This window comes from Medicago sativa, chromosome 2 (genome assembly GCF_051527215.1).
Source record: "Medicago sativa cultivar Bolivia chromosome 2, Bolivia_mono, whole genome shotgun sequence".
In the NCBI taxonomy this organism is placed as follows: domain Eukaryota; kingdom Viridiplantae; phylum Streptophyta; class Magnoliopsida; order Fabales; family Fabaceae; genus Medicago; species Medicago sativa.
The window spans coordinates 31,025,070-31,039,604 of record NC_140750.1 but is presented as its reverse complement, the minus strand read 5'-3'; the positions used below and the strand labels follow the sequence as shown (position 1 = coordinate 31,039,604).

The window sequence follows — 14,535 nt, the reverse complement described above, 5'->3', positions numbered from 1 at the left end:
CGCAAACAGACGTTCTACAGGGTTTTAACGAAGCTACCACCAGACCGTGGGGCTACGTAGAACTAATGGCGATGCTTCGTGAGAAGCTCAAAAGAAAAACAATCGAAGTCTACTTTCTCGTAGTCGAATGTCCCATCCATTTAGAACCCCATCACAGGGAGACCGACTATTGTCGAATAATGCGCAGTACCATCCACTTCTCATTTGAAAATGAAATACCACATGTGAAACACCCCGCGGCTACCGTCAAAGTAGACCTATAATCATCTAGGAAATTTCTCTTAACATCTCTCAAGATCACGAAAGCTGATTGCATTGAGTCAAAAAAGGTCCGGCCTTGTAGATTTTCAAAAGTTCGTGTATGGCGAGACAAAACCCTTTAACCCCAAAAACAATAAAAGACCATCGCAACAGCGAGACAAAACCCTTACTTCAATTTGAAAATAACCAATTTTCAAAAATATTTTTCTTAGTTCATTTGAATAGTTTCAGTAAAGATATATTTTTTATTAATTCCCTTTTGTTAGTTCGTTTTTTTTTAAAAAAAAATGTAGCTTTATATTTTTCTAAATAAAACAAACATTTTTATGTAATGTTTGGATCAAAATTTGAGGCGTTATACTCCGCCTTAGGTTTTCACAAGGAAGGCAAGGGACAATGACATAGCCAAGCCCAATTATCCGGAGCAAAAGTTAGAAGTTCCCTTCCAGTCTCTGCCGTGTAGGCAACAAACAGAGACACAAACACACTATAGAAAATTAAAAGAAAACAAAAGGAAAAAGTAAACATGAAAAGAAGGCGACAAGTCATCCAAAAACGATGCGATAATATCATCATAAGCAATTCACAAATGTATCATGAGAAATACAAAAAATCATCGATAAACATCTCCTAACAATGGAAAAAATTCTCATTAAAATTTCAAATTACATCAAATGGCATGACAAATACCCAAATACCCAGCTCTGAAAAGAAATGGGCCGTGACTCCAAGAATCACTTTGGAAAAGTAATCTTCCAACATAAAACTTCCATACTCTCAACATCCGACTATCGGAATGGCGTCCGAAAAACTCCTTGGAATGTAGTTGGCATGAGCTACTCGGAAGATTAAGCTCTGAGTCAAACCAACATCACCAAGGGGATAATCTACTATTGGCATATGAGGAGCCACACACGTACCTCGCACTTTTGATCGAGCATACCGCCTTGTGAGCAAATCACAAAGAGATAGCGCCTTCAGAACATGAAAACCCATCGTTGATCAACTCACCACCCTAGGTCAAGGCCAAAGTGCAATAAAATCAAATATATGTGAAATACTAGAAGATAAAAACAAAAATAATATAGTTGACTGGAACTCAACAACTATAAACATGCAAGTACACAGATCATGACAAAATGTTATCAACAGTCTAGAAATAATTGAACATCGCCAACAATGTTATAAATGTACAACTAATAAGTCAAAACTCCTTCAAGCTCTGCTTCCCCAAGTGTTTTAGTCTTATGGGAGATGTTCTTTCCCTTAGGGTAAATAGGAGCAACCGTCAAATCCTGATGATTGATATGCACATAATGACTACCTTAGATTTAAGGTTAAGATAATAGTTCAGAAGCATCCTAATCCGGACTAATGCCACCCAATAGTAACAGTAAACCTCTGTTTAGGTCTTTTATCTTCTCAACAACATTCTCGAAAGAACAAAGAAAGAAAAGGTCAATATCGTCTTTTTTGGTTGTCGTCTTCTTTGATGATTCTAAGTGTTGAACAACACCCTCTAATTCCTTCATCTTTTGTTCATAGTTCTTCAATTTATCGAACAAGTGGTTCCTCTCCTTATTTCCCTCCTGTAAATGGAGCTTTAAGATAATCTCCTTCTCTTGGAAGATTTGGATTTCTTCGGTTGAAGATGCCTCCACTGAGAGTGAATCACATCACATAGTAATAAAGGTGAGAAAAACAGGGGGGAAGGGGTTTGAATTGTGTTGGTCTCTTTTTGCGATTTTGATCTCTTTTTCAAAGATAATATAAGCATTGAAAGTAAATAGATAAGGGAGAATAGATAACACATATATTTATCCTGGTTCACCACATAATCGAGATTACGTATAGTTCCCCTGCACTTCCAAAAGTTTTTTCAACTACAATCAAATCTTGATTACAACAACGCTAAGACACCTAGCATTATATTTCCTTGCCTCAACCTAAAGGACTTCCTAATCTCAGTTCGGAGTTTTACAATGATAAGTTGATTACAAAATATTGTGTTTACACAAAATCGAGGGGTAGTAAAAAAATTTAAGCACAATACTTTTTCAGTGTATCTCTAATGGATATCTATGATCATTTCTTGAACAAGGTATACAATATAAACAAATATGAAAAAAAGTATATACACATATATAGTGTATTCATAGGTACATATGTTTATCCATATGTACATGTGAAACCTTCTTCAGTCAAACCTTCGTCCTATAAATTGAGATGAAGCTTGATGACTTGCTGAAAAGAAACTTTGTCTTTGAATACCTGATTATATGTTGAGATATCCTGAATGTTCAACATATCAGCCATTCATTTTCATCAATGATGCTCTTAATGAATTTTACTCCTTTGCATAAATCAGAATAATGCCCCCCTTCTTAACAAAAAGTCATTGCATGCATCATTAACGAAATCTCGAGTCAATGTTCTACAAAGGATCTTTGTCCAGAGATTTAGACAACAACCTTGAACTTTATCTTGATGCATAACCTTGTCTTAATCTATGACACCATGTTTCATCAAAATCCAGAGTGTTGACAAATGGTCCATAGCGTTGATCGAAGTCTAGAGCTTTGACTTGGTACACAGGCAGAAGTTCTCTTGTAATTACATTATATCAAAAAAATGAGGAGGTAAATGTAAAGAATAAATAAATTAAAATGTCTGCGAGTTATGAAGCTAATTGTAGGGATTGTAAACATCAAGAGTTATGTTCTTTTTTCAACAATTTCACAATTTTAATCCTCGCTCTCTCCCTAAATCAGTGGCGGAGACACCACCCAGCGACCCCGGGAACTCACCGAGCTCAATCGATATTTTCTTTATACGGCCCAACTCAATAGTTCATTAACCCACTTAAAAAAATGGGCAAAACTCTAATATTTTTCCATTACGTGCGCACAACACAACAAAAGCCAGAAAAATGCCCAGGCTCTAAATTTTTTTTGGCTCCGCCACTGCCCTAAATATAACAGCCATTGCAATTTTTTTTTGTAGTGGTCGGGGTTCGAACCACGGACCTTGCATATTTTATGCATTGTCCATACTAACTGAGCTAAGCTCACGAGGACCCATTGCATTTTTTCTTTCACTCATTTTACAGGACTCTTTTCAAATTTTCAACTGTATTAATTATTTATCTACAACACACCCATACTTATTTTATATATTTTTTCTACCATTTGTAATAAATACTATAATTTAAACATTAATTAATTATATTTCTTTAGGGATGACTTGCAAACGGAATACCAAATTTCAACAAATTTAATACTACAACCATTTTTTTTAATTCCTGTGATTTACTCATGGGGTCATATATACTGGGACAGAGGTGGCATCAATTATTCAATTGAATATTTAACCATAAATAGTTTTGAGGTATTTTACAATTAATTTAGGGTTAAATTATATACTAGTATCAACTAGGCATGACAATGGGGCGGGGTGGGGACGAGTTTTAAATTTCCCATCTCCATACCCGATTCTTATATACTTACCCGTTACCCTACCCATACCCAACGGGGATGAAAAATTGAACCCCATCCCCGTCCCCAACGGGTTCGGGTATCCCCTCCCCATCCCCGTCCCCGCATTGAATAATATTTTTTAATAAAAAATAAAAGTTTTTTTTGCAACCCCTAGTGAAATATTGTAATGCATTATCCAACAATATGTTCACTTTAACATTTTTTAGACCGATTGATTTAGTTGCTCCTTTAAATATCAATGGTAGCTTTTATAACACGGCAATTATCAAACAAAATAACATGACATATCAACATAAAATAGTTTTCTGCATTTGGGACGGGTTTGGGTATGGGTTCGGGGTGGGTACCTATATACCCGTTACCCGTCCCATACCCGTGTTTTGAAATCGGGGAAAACCCAAACCCACATCCAAACCCATTCAAAACGGAGAAAACCCGTCAAATTGGGTTTGGTTCGGGTGGGTAACCACGGGTATGAGTTTTGTTGCCATGCCTAGTATCAACTACTTAATTTTGGTCAATATATAATAAAAAAATGTTTCTTTGTACCCAAAAAAAAATGGTGGTCAAGATGAGTTGAATAATATAATGAAAAAAGAAAATTAGAATTTTTTTTTGACCAAAAATTAAATTAGAATTTTTTTTGACCAAAAATTTGATTTAGAATTAAAATAACAATATAAAATATGTCAATTATGATTAAATGACATCTTTTACATTTTATCCCCTTCCTCCCTCTCTATAAATAGTTAGCCAATTCCAATATTACCTCATACAACTTCATAAATTTGTATTCATCATCCAATAATAAGATGAAGATTGTTCACATGCTCTTCTTTTTCACTGTTTTCTTATTCACTATTTCCCATGCTTCTTTGAATGATTTTTGTGTTGCAGATTTAAAGGCTCCAAACACCCCTTCAGGTTATCCCTGCAAACCCCTTGCAAGAATCACATCAGATGATTTTAGCTTTCATGGTCTTGTAGCTGGAAACACCAACAACTCTTTCAAATTTGGATTCACCAGCGCAACTGTCGCCAATTTTCCAGCCCTTAACGGACTTGGAATCTCTGCGTTGCGGATAGACATAGAGCAGGGCGGATCAATTCCAATGCATACTCATCCCGATGCAACTGAATTATTGACAGTAGTTCAAGGTGAAATTACTGCTGGATTTTTGACACCTACTACATTTTATTCTAAGACGTTGAAAACGGGTGATATTTTTGTTTTTCCAAAAGGGATGTTGCATTTTGCAGTTAATGCTGGTAAGGGAAAAGCTACTGCTTTTGGTGCTCTTAGTAATGAAAATCCTAGAACTAAAATACTTGACCTTCTTTTGTTTGCGAGTAAGTTACCTTCTAGGTTAGTTGCACAAACAACTCTGCTTGATCTTGCTCAAGTGAAGAAGTTAAAGGCTCAATTTGGTGGAAGTGGATAGGATTATAAGAATTTACTTTTATTTGTTATATGCTCCAGCTATGGAAAATATTTAGATATTATATGGTTCAATGATTTAGTAATTTACTTATAATAATGAAAAAAATAATTTGAGCCATTCATTTCTCGGTTTCTTGTTTCTATGATCCTACTTTAATTTTTATTTTTCAAGGAATGACTTATGGGGAAGACCTCAACATTAAAACTGAATTGGAGATCAAATGAGAAAGACCTCTACATTATGATTTAAATAATTTAACTCACCAAATTATGATTGAACTAAATTATTAATAAATAAATAAATACAAAAAAAATGAAATTTGATAGTTTTTTTTCCTTCACAAAAGTAAACAATCTAAATTTATTCAAAATAATATTTTGGATACAACCAAGTATTTCAATGAAAAAGCTGAAGCTAGCATAAGATGTGGTCACCATAGCAAGACTATGAGCTACCTCATTGGTTTGTCTCTTAATAAACTTCACCTTCAAGTTCGCAAAGAAAGACGATAATGTGTTTCTACATTCTCTAATAATAGCTCCAAGATCCGATTAATCTCTTCTATTACTATGGTAGCTAACAACCACTCTTTTAGAGTCAAGCTCGAAGGAATCAATTATAATCTGCAAGTCTTTAACCCATCAAAGAGCATCTAGCAATCCTAAAGCTTCACCTTCATGAACACTTAATAAAAGGGAGATCTACTCAGTTTATACAAAGCTTCCATGGGCATCCTGAATACACATATTAATGATATGATGTCATGCGATGTTTTTCAATTATTTTTTTCTTTTTTATGCATTTTAGTTGAGTTTTTAGCATTTTTAGATAGTCTGGAAGTGAAGAAAGCAAGAAATCAGATACTGTTGAGATTACTTCATCGTTACACAATTTAAGCATCATAACAAAATTTTTGTTCCAGAAAGGAGGAGTTTCTGCCAATTTAAAATCGTGACACGATTTTGGGATGTGCGAACATTAAAGTTTGAATTAATTGAAGAAATCGTGTGACGATTTCTGCACCGTGACATGATTTTGGGCGCTCAGAACCCGGTAATTTTCAAAGGTTCGTCACCCTCTTCTTGGGTAGTTTTCATCCTTGGTAAAGCTTAATCCTCTACCCATTTACCTTAAACACTCTGTTAACTTCCGGTGTCATCAACTCCACAACTTCATGTGGTGATAAAATTTTGACTATGAAAGGTCCAAACCACTTTGATTTTAGTTTACCAGGAAATAGCTTCAACATGGAGTTATACAACAAATCTGGTTCCCCATCGTTAAATTCACTAGGTACTAAGTTTCTATCATAGTATCTCTTTGTCCTTCCTAATGAAATGAGTGCATTTTCATACGCTCTTAACCTCATCTCATCTAGTTCATTTAGTTTCAAAAGCCTCTTCTTGCCAATTATAGACTGACCAAAATTTAAAAACTTTATGGCCTGATAGGCCTTGTGTTCTAACTCAACTAAAAAGTGACAGGCCTTACCATAGACCAACTGATAAGGTGAGAGCCTAAGTGGGTCTTGAAGGATGTTATCTAGGCCCATAATGCATCGTCTAACTTTTTAAAGTAGTCCTTCCTATTTGATGCCATTATTTTCTTTAGGATTTGTTTCAACTGGCGATTTGAGACTTTCATTTGCCTACTGGTTTTAGGGTAATAATGGGTAGCAACTTTATGATTAATATTGTACTTTTCCAAAAAAAAAACTTTCAAGGTACTTACTGCAAAGTGCTTCCCCCATCACTTCTCAAAATCCTAAGGGTCTCAAACCTAGTGAATATGTGTTTCTTTAAAAACATTACCACAACAGTGGCATCATTAGTAACACATGGTATTGCTTCAACCAATTTGGTTACATAATCAACAAACACAAAAGTATCTAAGTGAGAGTAAGAGGATGAGAAGTGTCCCATAAAATTGATGCCCCAACAGTCAAAAGGTTCAATGTCTAGAATACCATTTTGGGGCATCTCATTCCTTTGAGAGACATTACATGTCCTCTAGTAGTCCTTGAAGACGACGAGCCACCAGAAACCACTATTGAAAACTTTTGTAGCCGTTCTCTCACCACTGCAGTGGCCTCCATAAGATGAACTATGGTAATGCAACATTATGTTTGTTGCTTCTTCACCTGCAACACAACATCTTATCAAACCGTCAGGGCTTACCTTAAACAAATATGGATCATTCCATAAATAATGGTTGGCATCATTGAAGAATTTCTTTTTTGCTTCCAGTTCACCTCATCCGAGACCACATTGCCTACTTTGCAGTTTTCCATGTCGTTAAACCATAATCTTTCTCCTACAGAAAACAATTGTTACTAGGGAACTCTTATACTAATATTTTCTCTTTCTCAGTCACATCCTTTTTATCTAACCTTGAGAGGTGATCTGTTACCACATTCTCGACTTCCTTCTTATCCCTAATTCACATATCAAATTCTTGTAACAACAAGATCCATCTTAGCAATTGGGTTTTAAACCCCATTTTGTAAGCAAATACTTCAGGGCTGCATGCTCTGTAAATGCAATAACTTCGGAGCCAATTAAGTAAGACCACCATTTTTCCAAAGAAATGATTACAACACTAATTCCTTTACAGTTGTTGAATAATTGACTTGATTTTCATTCAAAACCTTGCTTGAGTAATAAATTGCATGGAAACATTTCTTTTTGCATTGCCTAAAAATTGATCTAACCGCGTAATCACTTGTATCACACATCAACTTAAAAGAGTTATCCCAATTTAGAGCAATGATTACCGGTGCAGTCACCAACTTGTTTTTAATCAAAGCAAAAGAATCTAAACATCCAGAATCAAACATAAAATCATTTTCATTGACCAAGTGGTTATAAAACGGATTTGCAATTTTTGAAAAATATTTAATAAAGTGCCAATAGAAACCGCCATGCACCAATAAACTTCTTACCCCTTTGATGCTCACAGGAGGGGGTAATTTCTCTATAACATCTATTTTAGCTTGTCCAGTTATTTTTCTCCCCAAAACTATACCTTTAGTTACAATGAAATGTCTTTTTCCCAAGTTTAAAACAAGGTTAGTTTCGTCGACCTTTTTAAGATAACATCAAGGTGAAACAAGAATTGATCAAATGACTTGGAAAAAAGAAAGATAAATCGTTTAACAATACCTCAATGTTTTTCTCTATCATATAAGAGAAAATAGAAAGCATACACCTCTAAAGGTCGTCGATGCATTACACAATCCAAAAGACATCCTCTTATAAGAAAACACCTGAAATGGACATGTGAAAGTAGTATTCTTCTGATCCTCTATAGCTCCAACAATCTGATTATATCCCAAGTACCCATCTAGAACGCAATAGAAAGCTTGGCAAGCTAACCTTTCGAACATTTGATCCATGAAAGGTAAAGGGATGTGATCCTTTCTTTTTTCCTGGTTCAATCTCCTGTATTCTATACACATTTTCGACCAAGTAACTATAGAAGTTGGAATCAACTCATTTTTCTCCTTAGCTACGACATTCATTAAGGGCCACATGCACCGGAGACACCCATGAACTGTCAGAGATGGGGTAAATCATTCCTGCATCTAGAAGTTTAAGCAGCTCTTTCTTGACTACCTCCTTCATCGTTGGGTTAAGCCTCCTTTGTGGTTGGACAACTGGTTTCAACTCAGCTTTAAAGTGAAGTTTGTGCATGCAATATACCAGACTTACACCTTTCAGGTCAGAAATATTCAAACATAGTGCCCCTTGATTCTCTCTCAAAACTCTCATAAGCTTCTCTTTATCTAAGTGTGTCAATGAGATACTTATGATAGCTTATTTTAACGCATATTTTACTCAGGAACACTATAGTATGGCGCCCCTTTTTTATTTTCATCATGCAACCTTTTTTTATTTTTTTAGGTGCTAACTCGTCTTTTGATGCTTCAAGTTACTTCGCACACTCTTCAACTTTAGCATCTCTGTCTTTCTCACAACATTGAACTGAATTTACCATCACTTTCTCCATAGGTTGGGCTAAATTTTCCTCTTTAGTAGTGTCTTCCACTATTTTATCAACAATGTCAACTCGGTGGGATTCTCGTTCCTATGTTTCATTGACTCTAAAACATTAAAGACTACTTGTCCATTTTGGAACCTCAACTTGAGTTCACCCATTTCAACATCTACAAGGGCTCTACCAGTTGCTAAGAAAGAACTACCCAACAACAATGGAATCTCTTCATACTCCTCCATGTTTAAGATCACAAAATCAGCATGGAACACTAAATCATTCACATGTACTAACACATCTTCAAACACACCATAAGGATAAGAACTTGTACGATTGGCTATGGTGAGTATCATTTTCGAATGGTTTATGTTCTCGCATCCCAAGTTTTGCATCATAGACACGGGTATAAGGTTAACGTTACCCCCTAAATTACATAAGGCTATACCTACACTAACCTTCCCAATTGTGCAAGGGATAGTAAAAGTACTTGGATCTTTTAACTTAGGTGGGAGCTTCTTTTGAAGGATTGCACTACAATTTTTAGACAGAGCTATGTTCTCATCATCCCTTTGCCTCTATATTCCGGTCAACAAATCTTTCATGAACTTTTCGTACACCGGAATTAGATCTAAAGCTTCACTAAACATGATATTGACTTGCAATTGAATGAGCAACTCCATGAACTTCTTAAAATGCATCTCTTGCTTCACATATGATGGGATCTCCTACTTCTTGTTCCCATCCTTGAGAAGTTGACTCTTTTATTTTCTCAATATGGAGTCGACATCAATTAATTTCTCACTTTTTTCTCCATCAATATTATTTTTTTAATTTTTTTGTCCCTCAATATTTTTACACTTCTTTACATTTTCAACTACACCATTATTTTCATTTTTAACTATTCCACACTCTTCTTTTCCAGCAACTTCAGCTACCTTACCTTTGGTAACTTTGGGAGTTACCGGTGTAAACACTTTCTTATTTCTCAATTCAATTGCCTTGAAGCTTTCATTCTTTGGACTGTCCTTTGTATTGCTAGAGAAATCTCCATTTGACTAGTTCAGCCAACTATCCAATCTGATTTTCAAGATTTTCATAGAGGCTTCATTATGGCTTTACACAGCCTTCTGATTCCTTGAAAGTTTCTCTGAGTCACCTTACTGAAACCTATTAAAGCTTCTTCAAGTGCAGATGGTTTCCTTGGTTTTTGAGATTGTGGATATGGAAGAAGAGGGTTCAAGGTGTTGTTGTTAGAGTATTTGAGGTTAGGATGGTGTGCCCACGCATGATTGTATATGTTTGAGTAAGGGTTTCCTTTTTGGCCGTTTCCCATGTAGTTGGCTTCCTCACTCACTCCTTATAGTACACACTCACTATTTGCATGCCTCTCAACATAAAAGTTGCACCTCAAAACTGGTGCTTGTTGAATCTACTACACTTGAGCCAGCTGGACTTGAGCTTGCCCCATACTTATGGCTTCTACCTTTTTGGTTAGTGCTTCCATTTGTTTACTCATCAAATTTTGGTAAGCCATGATAACAATGTTCTCGTTCACTCCATACACTAATCACTTACCTCACTCAGTCGTAACACGATACTCATTTTGAGCCATGTTCTCAATCAAGGTTTGAAACTCAAGGCCAGTCTTTACTCTCAGACTACCCCTAATTGAGGAATCTAAGAGCATTCTCTAGTTAGGTTGTAGACCTTCGAAAAAATATTTGCATATGGGTTTTCTCACTCAATTCATGGAATGTACATCTCATTGGTGACAACTTGAATCTCTCCCGAGCATCATAGAGAGATTCAGCCTCTTCCTGGATAAAGTTGGTGATTTCATGTCTTTTCTCCCAATATTTTGACATGAGGAAAAATCTTTGGAGAAATTGAAGTTCTAACTCCTCTGGATGGCTCCACTCAGTAAGGATAACAACCAATCTTTGACTCTTCATGTCAAGGTAAATGCAAACAACCTAAGTTTCTTCTAATCCTCGGTTACATTTGTTGGTGGCACACAATTTTGGCATGTTTCATAGAACCTACTTAAATGTTCATGATGACATTAAAAATCTTTCACCTCATACTGGTTCTCTTTCAACCCTTGCTGGACAAAAGTTTTTATGTCAAAGACTACAGGGTTGACAGGTTGGAAGATATGTGAGTTGACCACAGTTAGTAGTCAACCCATAATCACCCATCATAGGTCTTACAGGTGGTGGTGTTGGTGGATTATAACCCATGGTGACAGGTTCACTTTCAGATGGACCAGGTAAAGTGTGACAAGTTTTTGGTGTACCTTCAGCTAATCGAGCTAATTAAACGAACTGCTTCCCGATAAGCTCTTGTGGTTTTCTTGATCTCTGGATCGTGTAACAAGTCTTCAGGTCAAATTCTACCTCATATACACAACAAAAAGAGATACCTTAGCACTTCAATATACCAAATTCAAATAAGAAACTAAACCAAACAAAAAATAGTTGATTTTTTTCTTTAAAAAATTAAATAATGGAAATCCTAAATTACAACAATATTGCCTTGTTGAAATGATTCAACAATCCTCGACAACAGCGCCATAAATTTGCTAGATATTTAGAAAGTGCACTAAAACTATCGAAGTAATGATTTCTAAGTTCATATTCATGAGGATTGTGTTAACTTCAAAATGGAATATTGTTATGATCTCAGATGTGTATAATTGGGGGGTGCACAAGAAAGTTGGTTTGGTTTGCATAGATTAAAATAAGACTTGTAAAAAGGTTTTGTAACGATAATTAGAGAAATATAGCAGGCTTTTCGAATCCTCTTGTTATCCTTGTTTGGTACTCTGCAACTACCCATAATAATGCTCCACTAGTTTAAAATGATTAACAAAATTACCCCTTATCAATTCCTTGTATCAGAGTTCTCTTCAAAGGTTACAACTTCCTAATTCCATAGGTGAGCTAGTATTCTTTGAAGGTTTTTCCGTACGTTAATTTATTATCACAATTAAACCATCATTTATTCCTAGGATCGTGTCATGATTTTAAGTTAGTGGAAACTCTCACATTCTGATTCAAAATCGTGTCATGATATTATTAATTCAACATCTATGTATTTCTTGCTTTCTTCACGTCCAGTCTGTCTAAGAACAATAGACTCAATAAAAGCATCAAAATAACTGATAAAAAACATGTAATGACATCATGTCATCAATGGGAGTTGCCTCGAGTCTCTAGTCAGGGCCAATTTTGGAGGTACATTGTGAAATAACACTTTTTTTTCTTTTTATCCGCCTTCTAAGGTCACATTACATGACATCTTGCTCGTCTCGCCAAACTTCTTGAAATCTATAATGGTCTCATCATGGCAAAAGATTTAGGTATCGATGATTTCGTTTGTTACTCAGATTCTCCTTATTGCATCAATGTCATCAATGGCCCCCTTGTGAATTGTCAGGTGCATGCAGTTTTAATCCAAGACATTAAAGACCTAATCTCTCAAAGTAATGTCTCTATTACTCATATTCTAATAGAAGGGAACTAGGGTGCAGATTTTCTGATCAAGCTTAGAACTTCCTCAAATTCTAGTTTGCTAATTCACGAGTAACCTTCAAAATCCTCAATCGGCTAAGGAATGATGTATCAGGAACTTATTTCCATAGGGAGTAGTTTTGCTTCTTTTGTTCCGTTTCTTTTTTCTTTTGTGTTGTTTAATTAGCCCTATAATAAAAAATAATTTGATATAATTTAGTATTGGCTTAATACATAATTTTGTCCCTTAACTTATTTTTGGTTTTCAGTTTGGTCCCATAACTATAAAGTGTCTCAATTTGGTCCCATAACTCTTCCGCCGTTTACCATTTTGGTCCTTTCCGTCTGTTTTTAACCCTAAATGTCTAAGGTGAACCAACACTATAGGTGGTCCACCATAGACCTTACTAAGTTTTTTAATTTTAACCATTTGATATTTTAGTTAAAAAGAGGATCGTTGGATTGTGCATGTCTATTCTATCTTATAGTATACCATTTATTAACTAATTCTTCCTATATTCTTCATCCTCTTCTTAATCATATTCAACATAATTTTCATACCAACCCATAAAAAACAACAACACAAGCCCAGATCATTTTTACTTCTTTCTCCTCATTTCATCTTTTTCTTTTTCTTTCTTTTTTTCCTCTTCCCCTCATTTTGGTTCTTTCCCCCCTTTTCTTCTTCTTCTTTCCTTTTCCTTTCCTTTTCTTCATTCTCCGTTTTCCTTTTCTTTCCTTTTCTTCTTCTTTCTTTCTCTTCTTCTTTCTTTCCTTTTCCTTTTCTTCATTATCGTTTTCCTTTTTTTTTCCTTTCCTTTTCTTCTTCTTTCCCTTTTCCTTTCCTTTTTTGGTTTTGAATTCCAAATTCTTCATTCAAATAAAAAAAGAGGATTTGGAATTAACAACATTCAATCATCAGCAACAACAAAATTCAAATTCATAAACAATTCAGCAAAATTCAAATTCATAAACAAACCCATAAACAATTCAAATTCTTTCTTTATGAAATTCTCCTCTTCGCCATACTTTTAGTTCTCACCTTAATCTCTATAGGTTGATATATAACTTCGTTTCTATCTATTTCTTCATCGCAGTTTCAATTTATTAAATTGAGTTCGTTTGTAGGTTGGTTATTGGCATGGAAACTGGTGTTGATTCACATTCCTTTGGTACAAGAGATTTTTGATCTAAAGAAAAAAAACTATTTGATCTAAGCCCCAAACTGGTCGTCTTTCAAAAATTTACAGCAACCTTAATAATCCCCCAATTCCATCTTCCACTTAGGTTCGTAAGTTCTCTCACGTTTGATGTTATTCTTGCACGATTCTTGATTTCTATTTGGGGTCTCATATTTCATTTGAGATTTTGTGATTAATGATTTTGTGTGATGTTGTGAATGAGGTTTGGATATTTTGTGAATTTAAGTTTCAATTACAAAGAAGGGATTTATGTTTTTGGAAAGAAAAAAAATCTGGAAAAAGTTAATGAAGATATGAGAAAGAAGAAGAGAGAAGATGATGAAAAATGAAAAAAAAAATTAGGTGTTGATGCTTCACCATTAAATACAATGGACATGCAATCTAATGGTTAAAATCACATCAAAAAATTTAGACATTAAAAACTAACGGAGAGGACCACATTAGTAAACGGGGGAAGACTTATGGGACCAAATTGAGACACTTTATAATTAGGGGACCAAAATGAAAACCAAAAATAAGTTAAGGGATCAAACAATGCATTAAGCCTTTAGTATTCGAATAAGTGTACTAAATTTTCCATCTAGCCAACAAAGCAACTCAACACTGATAAAATACAAGAACAAGGTGA

General features: G+C 35.1%; 1 protein-coding gene across 1 annotated transcript; it reads left to right on the top strand.

Moving 5' to 3' along the window:
• Positions 1-4,508: 4,508 nt before the first annotated feature.
• On the top strand, positions 4,509-5,321 carry LOC146946201 (auxin-binding protein ABP19a-like). The gene has a single exon (XM_085748878.1). It carries the CDS (start codon positions 4,571-4,573, stop codon positions 5,198-5,200), a length of 630 nt encoding a protein of 209 aa, XP_085605004.1. The 5' UTR covers positions 4,509-4,570; the 3' UTR covers positions 5,201-5,321.
• The last annotated feature ends 9,214 nt before the right edge of the window (positions 5,322-14,535 follow it).